Genomic DNA, 13,351 nt, shown 5'->3' with positions numbered 1-13,351 from the left:
GTGTGTGTTTACTGTGTAGAGACTGGAGCAGTGTGTGTTTACTGTGTAGAGACTGGAGCAGTGTGTGTTTACTGTGTAGAGACTGGAGCAGTGTGTGTTTACTGTGTAGAGACTGGAGCAGTGTGTGTTTACTGTGTAGCGACTGGAGCAGTGTGTGTTTACTGTGTAGAGACTGGAGCAGTGTGTGTTTACTGTGTAGAGACTGGAGCAGTGTGTGTTTACTGTGTAGAGACTGGAGCAGTGTGTGTTTACTGTGTAGAGCCCAGAGAGTGGAGCAGTGTGTGTTTACTGTGTAGAGACTGGAGCAGTGTGTGTTTACTGTGTAGAGACTGGAGCAGTGTGTGTTTACTGTGCAGAGCCCAGAGAGTGGAGCAGTGTGTGTTTACTGTGTAGAGACTGGAGCAGTGTGTGTTTACTGTGTAGAGCCCAGAGAGTGGAGCAGTGTGTGTTTACTGTGTAGAGACTGGAGCAGTGTGTGTTTACTGTGTAGAGACTGGAGCAGTGTGTGTTTACTGTGCAGAGACTGGAGCAGTGTGTGTTTACTGTGCAGAGCCCAGAGACTGGAGCAGTGTGTGTTTACTGTGCAGAGCCCAGAGACTGGAGCAGTGTGTGTTTACTGTGTAGAGACTGGAGCAGTGTGTGTTTACTGTGTAGAGACTGGAGCAGTGTGTGTTTACTGTGCAGAGAGTGGAGCAGTGTGTGTTTACTGTGTAGAGACTGGAGCAGTGTGTGTTTACTGTGTAGAGACTGGAGCAGTGTGTGTTTACTGTGTAGAGCCCAGAGACTGGAGCAGTGTGTGTTTACTGTGTAGAGACTGGAGCAGTGTGTGTTTACTGTGCAGAGACTGGAGCAGTGTGTGTTTACTGTGTAGAGACTGGAGCAGTGTGTGTTTACTGTGTAGAGACTGGAGCAGTGTGTGTTTACTGTGTAGAGCCCAGAGACTGGAGCAGTGTGTGTTTACTGTGTAGAGCCCAGAGACTGGAGCAGTGTGTGTTTACTGTGTAGAGCCCAGAGACTGGAGCAGTGTGTGTTTACTGTGTAGAGACTGGAGCAGTGTGTGTTTACTGTGTAGAGACTGGAGCAGTGTGTGTTTACTGTGTAGAGACTGGAGCAGTGTGTGTTTACTGTGCAGAGCCCAGAGACTGGAGCAGTGTGTGTTTACTGTGCAGAGACTGGAGCAGTGTGTGTTTACTGTGTAGAGACTGGAGCAGTGTGTGTTTACTGTGTAGAGACTGGAGCAGTGTGTGTTTACTGTGCAGAGACTGGAGCAGTGTGTGTTTACTGTGTAGAGACTGGAGCAGTGTGTGTTTACTGTGTAGAGACTGGAGCAGTGTGTGTTTACTGTGTAGAGACTGGAGCAGTGTGTGTTTACTGTGTAGAGACCAGAGACTGGAGCAGTGTGTGTTTACTGTGTAGAGACTGGAGCAGTGTGTGTTTACTGTGTAGAGACTGGAGCAGTGTGTGTTTACTGTGCAGAGACTGGAGCAGTGTGTGTTTACTGTGTAGAGACTGGAGCAGTGTGTGTTTACTGTGTAGAGACTGGAGCAGTGTGTGTTTACTGTGTAGAGACTGGAGCAGTGTGTGTTTACTGTGTAGAGACTGGAGCAGTGTGTGTTTACTGTGTAGAGACCAGAGACTGGAGCAGTGTGTGTTTACTGTGTAGAGACTGGAGCAGTGTGTGTTTACTGTGTAGAGACTGGAGCAGTGTGTGTTTACTGTGCAGAGACTGGAGCAGTGTGTGTTTACTGTGTAGAGACTGGAGCAGTGTGTGTTTACTGTGTAGAGACTGGAGCAGTGTGTGTTTACTGTGTAGAGACTGGAGCAGTGTGTGTTTACTGTGCAGAGACTGGAGCAGTGTGTGTTTACTGTGCAGAGCCCAGAGACTGGAGCAGTGTGTGTTTACTGTGTAGAGACTGGAGCAGTGTGTGTTTACTGTGCAGAGACTGGAGCAGTGTGTGTTTACTGTGCAGAGCCCAGAGACTGGAGCAGTGTGTGTTTACTGTGTAGAGCCCAGAGACTGGAGCAGTGTGTGTTTACTGTGCAGAGACTGGAGCAGTGTGTGTTTACTGTGTAGAGACTGGAGCAGTGTGTGTTTACTGTGCAGAGACTGGAGCAGTGTGTGTTTACTGTGCAGAGACTGGAGCAGTGTGTGTTTACTGTGCAGAGACTGGAGCAGTGTGTGTTTACTGTGCAGAGACTGGAGCAGTGTGTGTTTACTGTGCAGAGACTGGAGCAGTGTGTGTTTACTGTGTAGAGACTGGAGCAGTGTGTGTTTACTGTGTAGAGACTGGAGCAGTGTGTGTTTACTGTGTAGAGACTGGAGCAGTGTGTGTTTACTGTGTAGAGACTGGAGCAGTGTGTGTTTACTGTGTAGAGACTGGAGCAGTGTGTGTTTACTGTGTAGAGACTGGAGCAGTGTGTGTTTACTGTGTAGAGACTGGAGCAGTGTGTGTTTACTGTGTAGAGACTGGAGCAGTGTGTGTTTACTGTGTAGAGACTGGAGCAGTGTGTGTTTACTGTGTAGAGACTGGAGCAGTGTGTGTTTACTGTGTAGAGACTGGAGCAGTGTGTGTTTACTGTGTAGAGACTGGAGCAGTGTGTGTTTACTGTGTAGAGACTGGAGCAGTGTGTGTTTACTGTGTAGAGCCCAGAGACTGGAGCAGTGTGTGTTTACTGTGCAGAGACTGGAGCAGTGTGTGTTTACTGTGCAGAGACTGGAGCAGTGTGTGTTTACTGTGCAGAGACTGGAGCAGTGTGTGTTTACTGTGCAGAGACTGGAGCAGTGTGTGTTTACTGTGCAGAGACTGGAGCAGTGTGTGTTTACTGTGCAGAGACTGGAGCAGTGTGTGTTTACTGTGCAGAGACTGGAGCAGTGTGTGTTTACTATGTAGAGACTGGAGCAGTGTGTGTTTACTGTGTAGAGACTGGAGCAGTGTGTGTTTACTGTGCAGAGACTGGAGCAGTGTGTGTTTACTGTGCAGAGACTGGAGCAGTGTGTGTTTACTGTGTAGAGACTGGAGCAGTGTGTGTTTACTGTGTAGAGACTGGAGCAGTGTGTGTTTACTGTGCAGAGACTGGAGCAGTGTGTGTTTACTGTGTAGAGACTGGAGCAGTGTGTGTTTACTGTGTAGAGACTGGAGCAGTGTGTGTTTACTGTGTAGAGACTGGAGCAGTGTGTGTTTACTGTGTAGAGACTGGAGCAGTGTGTGTTTACTGTGTAGCGACTGGAGCAGTGTGTGTTTACTGTGTAGAGACTGGAGCAGTGTGTGTTTACTGTGTAGAGACTGGAGCAGTGTGTGTTTACTGTGTAGAGACTGGAGCAGTGTGTGTTTACTGTGTAGAGCCCAGAGAGTGGAGCAGTGTGTGTTTACTGTGTAGAGACTGGAGCAGTGTGTGTTTACTGTGTAGAGACTGGAGCAGTGTGTGTTTACTGTGCAGAGCCCAGAGAGTGGAGCAGTGTGTGTTTACTGTGTAGAGACTGGAGCAGTGTGTGTTTACTGTGTAGAGCCCAGAGAGTGGAGCAGTGTGTGTTTACTGTGTAGAGACTGGAGCAGTGTGTGTTTACTGTGTAGAGACTGGAGCAGTGTGTGTTTACTGTGCAGAGACTGGAGCAGTGTGTGTTTACTGTGCAGAGCCCAGAGACTGGAGCAGTGTGTGTTTACTGTGCAGAGCCCAGAGACTGGAGCAGTGTGTGTTTACTGTGTAGAGACTGGAGCAGTGTGTGTTTACTGTGTAGAGACTGGAGCAGTGTGTGTTTACTGTGCAGAGAGTGGAGCAGTGTGTGTTTACTGTGTAGAGACTGGAGCAGTGTGTGTTTACTGTGTAGAGACTGGAGCAGTGTGTGTTTACTGTGTAGAGCCCAGAGACTGGAGCAGTGTGTGTTTACTGTGTAGAGACTGGAGCAGTGTGTGTTTACTGTGCAGAGACTGGAGCAGTGTGTGTTTACTGTGTAGAGACTGGAGCAGTGTGTGTTTACTGTGTAGAGACTGGAGCAGTGTGTGTTTACTGTGTAGAGCCCAGAGACTGGAGCAGTGTGTGTTTACTGTGTAGAGCCCAGAGACTGGAGCAGTGTGTGTTTACTGTGTAGAGCCCAGAGACTGGAGCAGTGTGTGTTTACTGTGTAGAGACTGGAGCAGTGTGTGTTTACTGTGTAGAGACTGGAGCAGTGTGTGTTTACTGTGTAGAGACTGGAGCAGTGTGTGTTTACTGTGCAGAGCCCAGAGACTGGAGCAGTGTGTGTTTACTGTGCAGAGACTGGAGCAGTGTGTGTTTACTGTGTAGAGACTGGAGCAGTGTGTGTTTACTGTGTAGAGACTGGAGCAGTGTGTGTTTACTGTGCAGAGACTGGAGCAGTGTGTGTTTACTGTGTAGAGACTGGAGCAGTGTGTGTTTACTGTGTAGAGACTGGAGCAGTGTGTGTTTACTGTGTAGAGACTGGAGCAGTGTGTGTTTACTGTGTAGAGACCAGAGACTGGAGCAGTGTGTGTTTACTGTGTAGAGACTGGAGCAGTGTGTGTTTACTGTGTAGAGACTGGAGCAGTGTGTGTTTACTGTGCAGAGACTGGAGCAGTGTGTGTTTACTGTGTAGAGACTGGAGCAGTGTGTGTTTACTGTGTAGAGACTGGAGCAGTGTGTGTTTACTGTGTAGAGACTGGAGCAGTGTGTGTTTACTGTGTAGAGACTGGAGCAGTGTGTGTTTACTGTGTAGAGACCAGAGACTGGAGCAGTGTGTGTTTACTGTGTAGAGACTGGAGCAGTGTGTGTTTACTGTGTAGAGACTGGAGCAGTGTGTGTTTACTGTGCAGAGACTGGAGCAGTGTGTGTTTACTGTGTAGAGACTGGAGCAGTGTGTGTTTACTGTGTAGAGACTGGAGCAGTGTGTGTTTACTGTGTAGAGACTGGAGCAGTGTGTGTTTACTGTGCAGAGACTGGAGCAGTGTGTGTTTACTGTGTAGAGACTGGAGCAGTGTGTGTTTACTGTGTAGAGACTGGAGCAGTGTGTGTTTACTGTGCAGAGACTGGAGCAGTGTGTGTTTACTGTGTAGAGACTGGAGCAGTGTGTGTTTACTGTGTAGAGACTGGAGCAGTGTGTGTTTACTGTGTAGAGACTGGAGCAGTGTGTGTTTACTGTGTAGAGACTGGAGCAGTGTGTGTTTACTGTGTAGAGACTGGAGCAGTGTGTGTTTACTGTGTAGAGACTGGAGCAGTGTGTGTTTACTGTGTAGAGACTGGAGCAGTGTGTGTTTACTGTGTAGAGACTGGAGCAGTGTGTGTTTACTGTGTAGAGACTGGAGCAGTGTGTGTTTACTGTGCAGAGCCCCGCAGACCAAGAAGGTTTAAAACATTGTTTTTAGTTATGTGGTCTGATTCTGATCAGAAACTCAAGACAATGGACAGTAGTCCACTGAGATTCAGCACCACGTCGGTCTGCCTGGCGCCCTGCGTCAGCGGCTGGGAAACACTCTCGATCTAAAACAGAAGTCTATCACGTACGGACATAAACTTTCCCTTCAGGAAGTCAACAGATGACCCGTGTATACGTCACCTTCTCTCGCTCTATATCCCCCCCCCCCCCCCCGGGTTGGTCGGTGTGTCGCCGTTTCACCAGGACCAAAACCACCCAGATGTAACCGAATAAAACCGACTCAGTAACAACGGCTGTTCTGCTCTACAATGTTATGGAGGAAATGGAAATGAGTCTCACCTGGATGGGAGGACGTGGGAGGAAAATGGGAAAGAAATGAGTCTCACCTGGATGGGAGGACGTGGGAGGAAATGGGAAAGAAATGAGCCTCACCTGGATGGGAGGACGTGGGAGGAAATGGGAAAGAAATGAGCCTCACCTGGATGGGAGGACGTGGGAGGAAATGGGAAAGAAATGAGTCTCACCTGGATGGGAGGACGTGGGAGGAAATGGGAAAGAAATGAGTCTCACCTGGATGGGAGGACGTGGGAAAGAAATGAGTCTCACCTGGATGGGAGGAAATGGGAAAGAAATGAGTCTCACCTGGATGGGAGGAAATGGGAAAGAAACAAGTCTCACCTGGATGGGAGGACGTGGGAGGAAATGGGAAAGAAATGAGTCTCACCTGGATGGGAGGAAATGGGAAAGAAATGAGTCTCACCTGGATGGGAGGAAATGGGAAAGAAACGAGTCTCACCTGGATGGGAGGACGTGGGAGGAAATGGGAAAGAAATGAGTCTCACCTGGATGGGAGGACGTGGGAGGAAATGGGAAAGAAATGAGTCTCACCTGGATGTGAGGACGTGGGAGGAAATGGGCAAGAAACGAGTCTCACCTGGATGGGAGGACGTGGGAGGAAATGGGAAAGAAACGAGCCTCATCTGGATGGGAGGGCGTGGGAGGAAATGGGAAAGAAACGAGTCTCACCTGGATGGGAGGACGTGGGAGGAAATGGGAAAGAAACGAGTCTCACCTGGATGGGAGGACGTGGGAGGAAATGGGAAAGAAACGAGCCTCACCTGGATGGGAGGACGTGGGAGGAAATGGGAAAGAAACAAGTCTCACCTGGATGGGAGGACGTGGGAGGAAATGGGAAAGAAACGAGTCTCACCTGGATGGGAGGACGTGGGAGGAAATGGGAAAGAAACGAGTCTCACCTGGATGGGAGGACGTGGGAGGAAATGGGAAAGAAACGAGTCTCACCTGGATGGGAGGACGTGGGAGGAAATGGGAAAGAAACGAGTCTCACCTGGATGGGAGGACGTGGGAGGAAATGGGAAAGAAACGAGCCTCACCTGGATGGGAGGACGTGGGAGGAAAATGGGAAAGAAACGAGTCTCACCTGGATGGGAGGACGTGGGAGGAAATGAGCCTCACCTGGATGGGAGGAAATGAGTCTCACCTGGATGTGAGGACGTGGGTAATGTTAGAGCTCTGGGACCGGATCTATCAAACGTCTGAGTTAGAGAGCTGATCTAGGATCAGTGCCTTATTGATCAATGAAAATGAATGTGTACATGGTCTGGGGAGAACCTGATCCTAGAACCTAGAACAGCACCTACTCTGATGCTTAAAAATAAAAAAAATGGCACCTGGTCTTACGTCTGTGACCATTATAGTCTGTCAAATGTGATTGGGGGGGGGGGGACAGTAAACAGAAGTGACTGTCTCTTTAAATTCCACACAGCCAGTCAGGAGCTAGAGAGGTGCTGACTCATCAGCCATGACATCAGACTGGGGTTAGACCAGAAACAATGGAAAGAGGAAACGAAGGCATTTATCTCAGATCATTGATGAGGTAAAACCATGTGAAACAAATGAATGAATGGATTAAATTCTCTTAAACTTTCACCATAATATGTCCCTAAAATAAATAACAGCATATTTAGTCAATTAATTTAAATTAAATATTGTCGGGCTTTTAAATAAAATAAAATTGTAGTGGCATTACATATAAGCAGTCTACGTACTGCTGTTTTCTTAGAGCCAACAGAGCTGTGACATCAGCACAGGCATTTCACATATTAACACGCAACCCCCCATAATCCTCTGCTCCTCGTAACGTAAATCAGGTTCCTAAAACAGATCTTCAGTCTGACTAAACTGCAAAAAAAATGATTTGATAAATCCCCAACGTAAACACTTCCTATAGCTGGCATGACCGCCAGAATTCAACTAAAGAAAACACGTTAATTAAAATTAAATGTTTGCGGGGTAACCTCTGACAGCTAGCAGGGGGGATAAAAGGATAGCATTTATTCCAATCAGTTAGTATGTAAGGAAATGTTTTAAACATGGACCGCTAACTGCAATCATTCTCTATGGGACGACTTCAAAGTTAAAGATTCTGTATTTGAGGTCAAATCGCTGAAACAACTTAAATTCCCCAAATACTTTCCTTGGTCAAATAGCATCCAGATTTACCCACAACACATCTTTAGAAAGTGACAGGGCTCCTTAAAATGAGACATAAGAAAAGATTGGCTCAGGAAAATAGTATTTTAAAAGGGCAATATTTAATAACCTAATGTTAGAAATTAAACAATACAGAGCCCCCCCAGCCAGGACAGAGCCCCCCCCCAGCCAGGACAGAGCCCCCCCAGCCAGGACAGAGCCCCCCCAGCCAGGACAGAGCCTCAGACAGACACACTAAACAGGCCAGGACTGCTTAGATCAGCTACAAACTGGTGTGTGTGTGTGTGTGTGTGAGACCATGTGGGCTTTACTGTAGCGTTGTTCTTTATTGATGACAGATTCTCGTTCTGCCACTCCAGTCAAAACACAGTGAGATTGAACGGCCTGTCAAGACACCAAGCTCTATGGAGCTCTGATGAAATCCCATCTGAACATGCTTTACGTGGTTAGACTGGGCTACGTGGTTAGACTGGGCTACGTGGTTAGACTGGGCTACGTGGTTAGACTGGGCTACGTGGTTAGACTGGGCTACGTGGTTAGACTGGGCTACGTGGTTAGACTGGGCTACGTGGTTAGACTGGGCTACGTGGTTAGACTGGGCTACGTGGTTAGACTGGGCTACGTGGTCTGCCTCCACAGTGGCATCCTGTTCCTTACATAGGGCCCTGATCAAAAGGACCGAACCTCAGACCGAGACGCAGAGCCGGGACCGAACCTCAGACCGAGACGCAGAGCCGGGACCGAACCTCAGACCGAGACGCAGAGCCGGGACCGAACCTCAGACCGAGACGCAGAGCCGGGACCGAACCTCAGACCGAGACGCAGAGCCGGGACCGAACCTCAGACCGAGACGCAGAGCCGGGACCGAACCTCAGACCGAGACGCAGAGCCGGGACCGAACCTCAGACCGAGACGCAGAGCCGGGACCGAACCTCAGACCGAGACGCAGAGCCGGGACCGAACCTCAGACCGAGACGCAGAGCCGGGACCGAACCTCAGACCGAGACGCAGAGCCGGGACTGCACCGCAGAGCCGTTCAGTATAACACCCCCCCCCAGACAGTTCCCAGGTCAGTAGAACCCCCCCCCCCAGACAGTTCCCAGGTCAGTAGAACCCCCCCCCCCAGACAGTTCCCAGGTCAGTAGAACCCCCCCAGACAGTTCCCAGGTCAGTAGAACCCCCCCAGACAGTTCCCAGGTCAGTAGAACCCCCCCAGACAGTTCCCAGGTCAGTAGAACCCCCCCAGACAGTTCCCAGGTCAGTAGAACCCCCCCAGACAGTTCCCAGGTCAGTAGAACCCCCCCAGACAGTTCCCAGGTCAGTAGAACCCCCCCAGACAGTTCCCAGGTCAGTAGAACCCCCCCAGACAGTTCCCAGGTCAGTAGAACCCCCCCAGACAGTTCCCAGGTCAGTAGAACCCCCCCAGACAGTTCCCAGGTCAGTAGAACCCCCCCAGACAGTTCCCAGGTCAGTAGAACCCCCCCAGACAGTTCCCAGGTCAGTAGAACCCCCCCAGACAGTTCCCAGGTCAGTAGAACCCCCCCAGACAGTTCCCAGGTCAGTAGAACCCCCCCAGACAGTTCCCAGGTCAGTAGAACCCCCCCAGACAGTTCCCAGGTCAGTAGAACCCCCCCAGACAGTTCCCAGGTCAGTAGAACCCCCCCAGACAGTTCCCAGGTCAGTAGAACCCCCCCAGACAGTTCCCAGGTCAGTAGAACCCCCCCAGACAGTTCCCAGGTCAGTAGAACCCCCCCAGACAGTTCCCAGGTCAGTAGAACCCCCCCAGACAGTTCCCAGGTCAGTAGAACCCCCCCAGACAGTTCCCAGGTCAGTAGAACCCCCCCAGACAGTTCCCAGGTCAGTAGAACCCCCCCAGACAGTTCCCAGGTCAGTAGAACCCCCCCAGACAGTTCCCAGGTCAGTAGAACCCCCCCAGACAGTTCCCAGGTCAGTAGAACCCCCCCAGACAGTTCCCAGGTCAGTAGAACCCCCCCAGACAGTTCCCAGGTCAGTAGAACCCCCCCAGACAGTTCCCAGGTCAGTAGAACCCCCCCAGACAGTTCCCAGGTCAGTAGAACCCCCCCAGACAGTTCCCAGGTCAGTAGAACCCCCCCAGACAGTTCCCAGGTCAGTAGAACCCCCCCAGACAGTTCCCAGGTCAGTAGAACCCCCCCAGACAGTTCCCAGGTCAGTAGAACCCCCCCAGACAGTTCCCAGGTCAGTAGAACCCCCCCAGACAGTTCCCAGGTCAGTAGAAACCCCCCAGACAGTTCCCAGGTCAGTAGAAACCCCCCAGACAGTTCCCAGGTCAGTAGAAACCCCCCAGACAGTTCCCAGGTCAGTAGAGCCCCCCCAGACAGTTCCCAGGTCAGTAGAACCCCCCCTAGACAGTTCCCAGGTCAGTAGAACCCCCCCCAGACAGTTCCCAGGTCAGTAGAACCCCCCCCAGACAGTTCCCAGGTCAGTAGAACCCCCCCCAGACAGTTCCCAGGTCAGTAGAACCCCCCCCAGACAGTTCCCAGGTCAGTAGAACCCCCCCCAGACAGTTCCCAGGTCAGTAGAACCCCCCCCAGACAGTTCCCAGGTCAGTAGAACCCCCCCCAGACAGTTCCCAGGTCAGTAGAACCCCCCCCAGACAGTTCCCAGGTCAGTAGAACCCCCCCCAGACAGTTCCCAGGTCAGTAGAACCCCCCCCAGACAGTTCCCAGGTCAGTAGAACCCCCCCCAGACAGTTCCCAGGTCAGTAGAACCCCCCCCAGACAGTTCCCAGGTCAGTAGAACCCCCCCCAGACAGTTCCCAGGTCAGTAGAACCCCCCCCAGACAGTTCCCAGGTCAGTAGAACCCCCCCCAGACAGTTCCCAGGTCAGTAGAACCCCCCCCAGACAGTTCCCAGGTCAGTAGAACCCCCCCCAGACAGTTCCCAGGTCAGTAGAACCCCCCCCAGACAGTTCCCAGGTCAGTAGAACCCCCCCCAGACAGTTCCCAGGTCAGTAGAACCCCCCCCAGACAGTTCCCAGGTCAGTAGAACCCCCCCCAGACAGTTCCCAGGTCAGTAGAACCCCCCCCAGACAGTTCCCAGGTCAGTAGAACCCCCCCCAGACAGTTCCCAGGTCAGTAGAACCCCCCCCCCAGACAGTTCCCAGGTCAGTAGAACCCCCCCAGACAGTTCCCAGGTCAGTAGAACCCCCCCAGACAGTTCCCAGGTCAGTAGAACCCCCCCAGACAGTTCCCAGGTCAGTAGAACCCCCCCAGACAGTTCCCAGGTCAGTAGAACCCCCCCAGACAGTTCCCAGGTCAGTAGAACCCCCCCAGACAGTTCCCAGGTCAGTAGAACCCCCCCAGACAGTTCCCAGGTCAGTAGAACCCCCCCCAGACAGTTCCCAGGTCAGTAGAACCCCCCCCAGACAGTTCCCAGGTCAGTAGAACCCCCCCCAGACAGTTCCCAGGTCAGTAGAACCCCCCCCAGACAGTTCCCAGGTCAGTAGAACCCCCCCCCAGACAGTTCCCAGGTCAGTAGAACCCCCCCCAGACAGTTCCCAGGTCAGTAGAACCCCCCCCAGACAGTTCCCAGGTCAGTAGAACCCCCCCCAGACAGTTCCCAGGTCAGTAGAACCCCCCCCAGACAGTTCCCAGGTCAGTAGAACCCCCCCCAGACAGTTCCCAGGTCAGTAGAACCCCCCCCAGACAGTTCCCAGGTCAGTAGAACCCCCCCCAGACAGTTCCCAGGTCAGTAGAACCCCCCCCCCAGACAGTTCCCAGGTCAGTAGAACCCCCCCCCCAGACAGTTCCCAGGTCAGTAGAACCCCCCCCCCAGACAGTTCCCAGGTCAGTAGAACCCCCCCAGACAGTTCCCAGGTCAGTAGAACCCCCCCAGACAGTTCCCAGGTCAGTAGAACCCCCCCAGACAGTTCCCAGGTCAGTAGAACCCCCCCAGACAGTTCCCAGGTCAGTAGAACCCCCCCAGACAGTTCCCAGGTCAGTAGAACCCCCCCAGACAGTTCCCAGGTCAGTAGAACCCCCCCAGACAGTTCCCAGGTCAGTAGAACCCCCCAGACAGTTCCCAGGTCAGTAGAACCCCCCAGACAGTTCCCAGGTCAGTAGAACCCCCCAGACAGTTCCCAGGTCAGTAGAACCCCCCAGACAGTTCCCAGGTCAGTAGAACCACCCAGACAGTTCCCAGGTCAGTAGAACCCCCCAGACAGTTCCCAGGTCAGTAGAACCCCCCAGACAGTTCCCAGGTCAGTAGAAACCCCAGAACTAGAGGAGAACTCCTACATAAACACGAGTGTGATTGGACAATTAGACAGGACGACAGGACAGGGAGGACGACAGGACAGGGAGGACGACAGGACAGGGAGGACGACAGGACAGGGAGGACAGGGAGGACAGGGAGGACAGGGAGGACGACAGGACAGGTGTACTGGGACAGGTGTACTGGGACAGGACAGGGGAAAAATAGAACAGTGGGGAATAGGAAAGGGGGAAATAGGTTTGTCTTTAGACTTGGTGATGGTTCTGATCTCACCTGTTTGTCTTTAGACTTGGCGATGGTATCTGATCTCACCTGTTTGGCTTTAGACTTGGTGATGGTATCTTATCTCACCTGTTTGGCTTTAGACTTGGTGATGGTATCTGGTCTCACCTGTTAGACTTGGTGATGGTATCTGGTCTCACCTGTTAGACTTGGTGATGGTATCTGATCTCACCTGTTAGACTTGGCGATGGTATCTGATCTCACCTGCTTGGCTTTAGACTTGGTGATGGTATCTGATCTCACCTGTTTGGCTTTAGACTTGGTGATGGTATCTGACAGGGGTTTCTTCTTCTCCTTCACAGCAGTCTTGGAGAACAGCTCTACGAACTCCTCAAAGTTCACATCAGGCTCCAGGATCTTGTCCCAGACCAGCGACGTGCTCACCTCTCTAGGATGAGGGAAGAGTTTACAGTGAGCTTGTGACCGTTGGATCTTTACCAAAGATCCTAGAAATGTTCCAGACCCCCAAAAACCTTATTTCACTCAAATGATGTGCACATATTAGTTGACATCCCTGTTAGTCAGAATGTCTCCTTCATCAAGACAATCCATCCACCTGACAGGTGGTGGCATATCAAGAAGCTGATTAAAACAGAATGATCATTACACAGGTGCACCTTGTGCTGGGGACAATGAAAGGCCACTAAAAATGTGCAGTTTTTGTCACACAACACAATGCCACAAATGTCTCGCTTTGAAGAAGCGTGCAATTGGTATGCTGACTGCAGGAATGTCCACCAGAGTCGTAGCCATTTGTTGTTTCATTTCTAAACCAACTTGGGAGGCCTATTCCCTCCCAGGACCGCCTGCACCCCCGGCTGTGCCCCCAGCCAGTCAGATGAAATCCATGGATCAGGGTCTAATTTATTTATTTGAATTGACTGATTTCCTTATATGAACTGTAACTCAATAAAATCTTTGAAATTGTTACGCTTAC

At 51.5% G+C, this 13,351-nt stretch overlaps 1 protein-coding gene across 3 annotated transcripts in view; it reads right to left on the bottom strand.

Moving 5' to 3' along the window:
* The window catches only part of LOC129842185 (formin-2-like), a 448,967-nt gene that overhangs the window by 152,063 nt on the left and 283,553 nt on the right, over nt 1-13,351 (bottom strand). For all 3 annotated transcript variants that reach the window (XM_055910617.1, XM_055910615.1, XM_055910616.1), the window contains one exon: nt 12,658-12,802. In XM_055910617.1, the coding sequence (XP_055766592.1) occupies nt 12,658-12,802 (145 nt within the window). The remainder of the gene's footprint in view (nt 1-12,657; nt 12,803-13,351) is intronic.

The sequence above is a fragment of the Salvelinus fontinalis genome, unplaced genomic scaffold (genome assembly GCF_029448725.1).
Source record: "Salvelinus fontinalis isolate EN_2023a unplaced genomic scaffold, ASM2944872v1 scaffold_0022, whole genome shotgun sequence".
NCBI lineage: Eukaryota > Metazoa > Chordata > Actinopteri > Salmoniformes > Salmonidae > Salvelinus > Salvelinus fontinalis.
The sequence above is the reverse complement of the archived record's forward strand: the minus strand, read 5'-3'. Positions and strand labels throughout refer to the sequence as shown.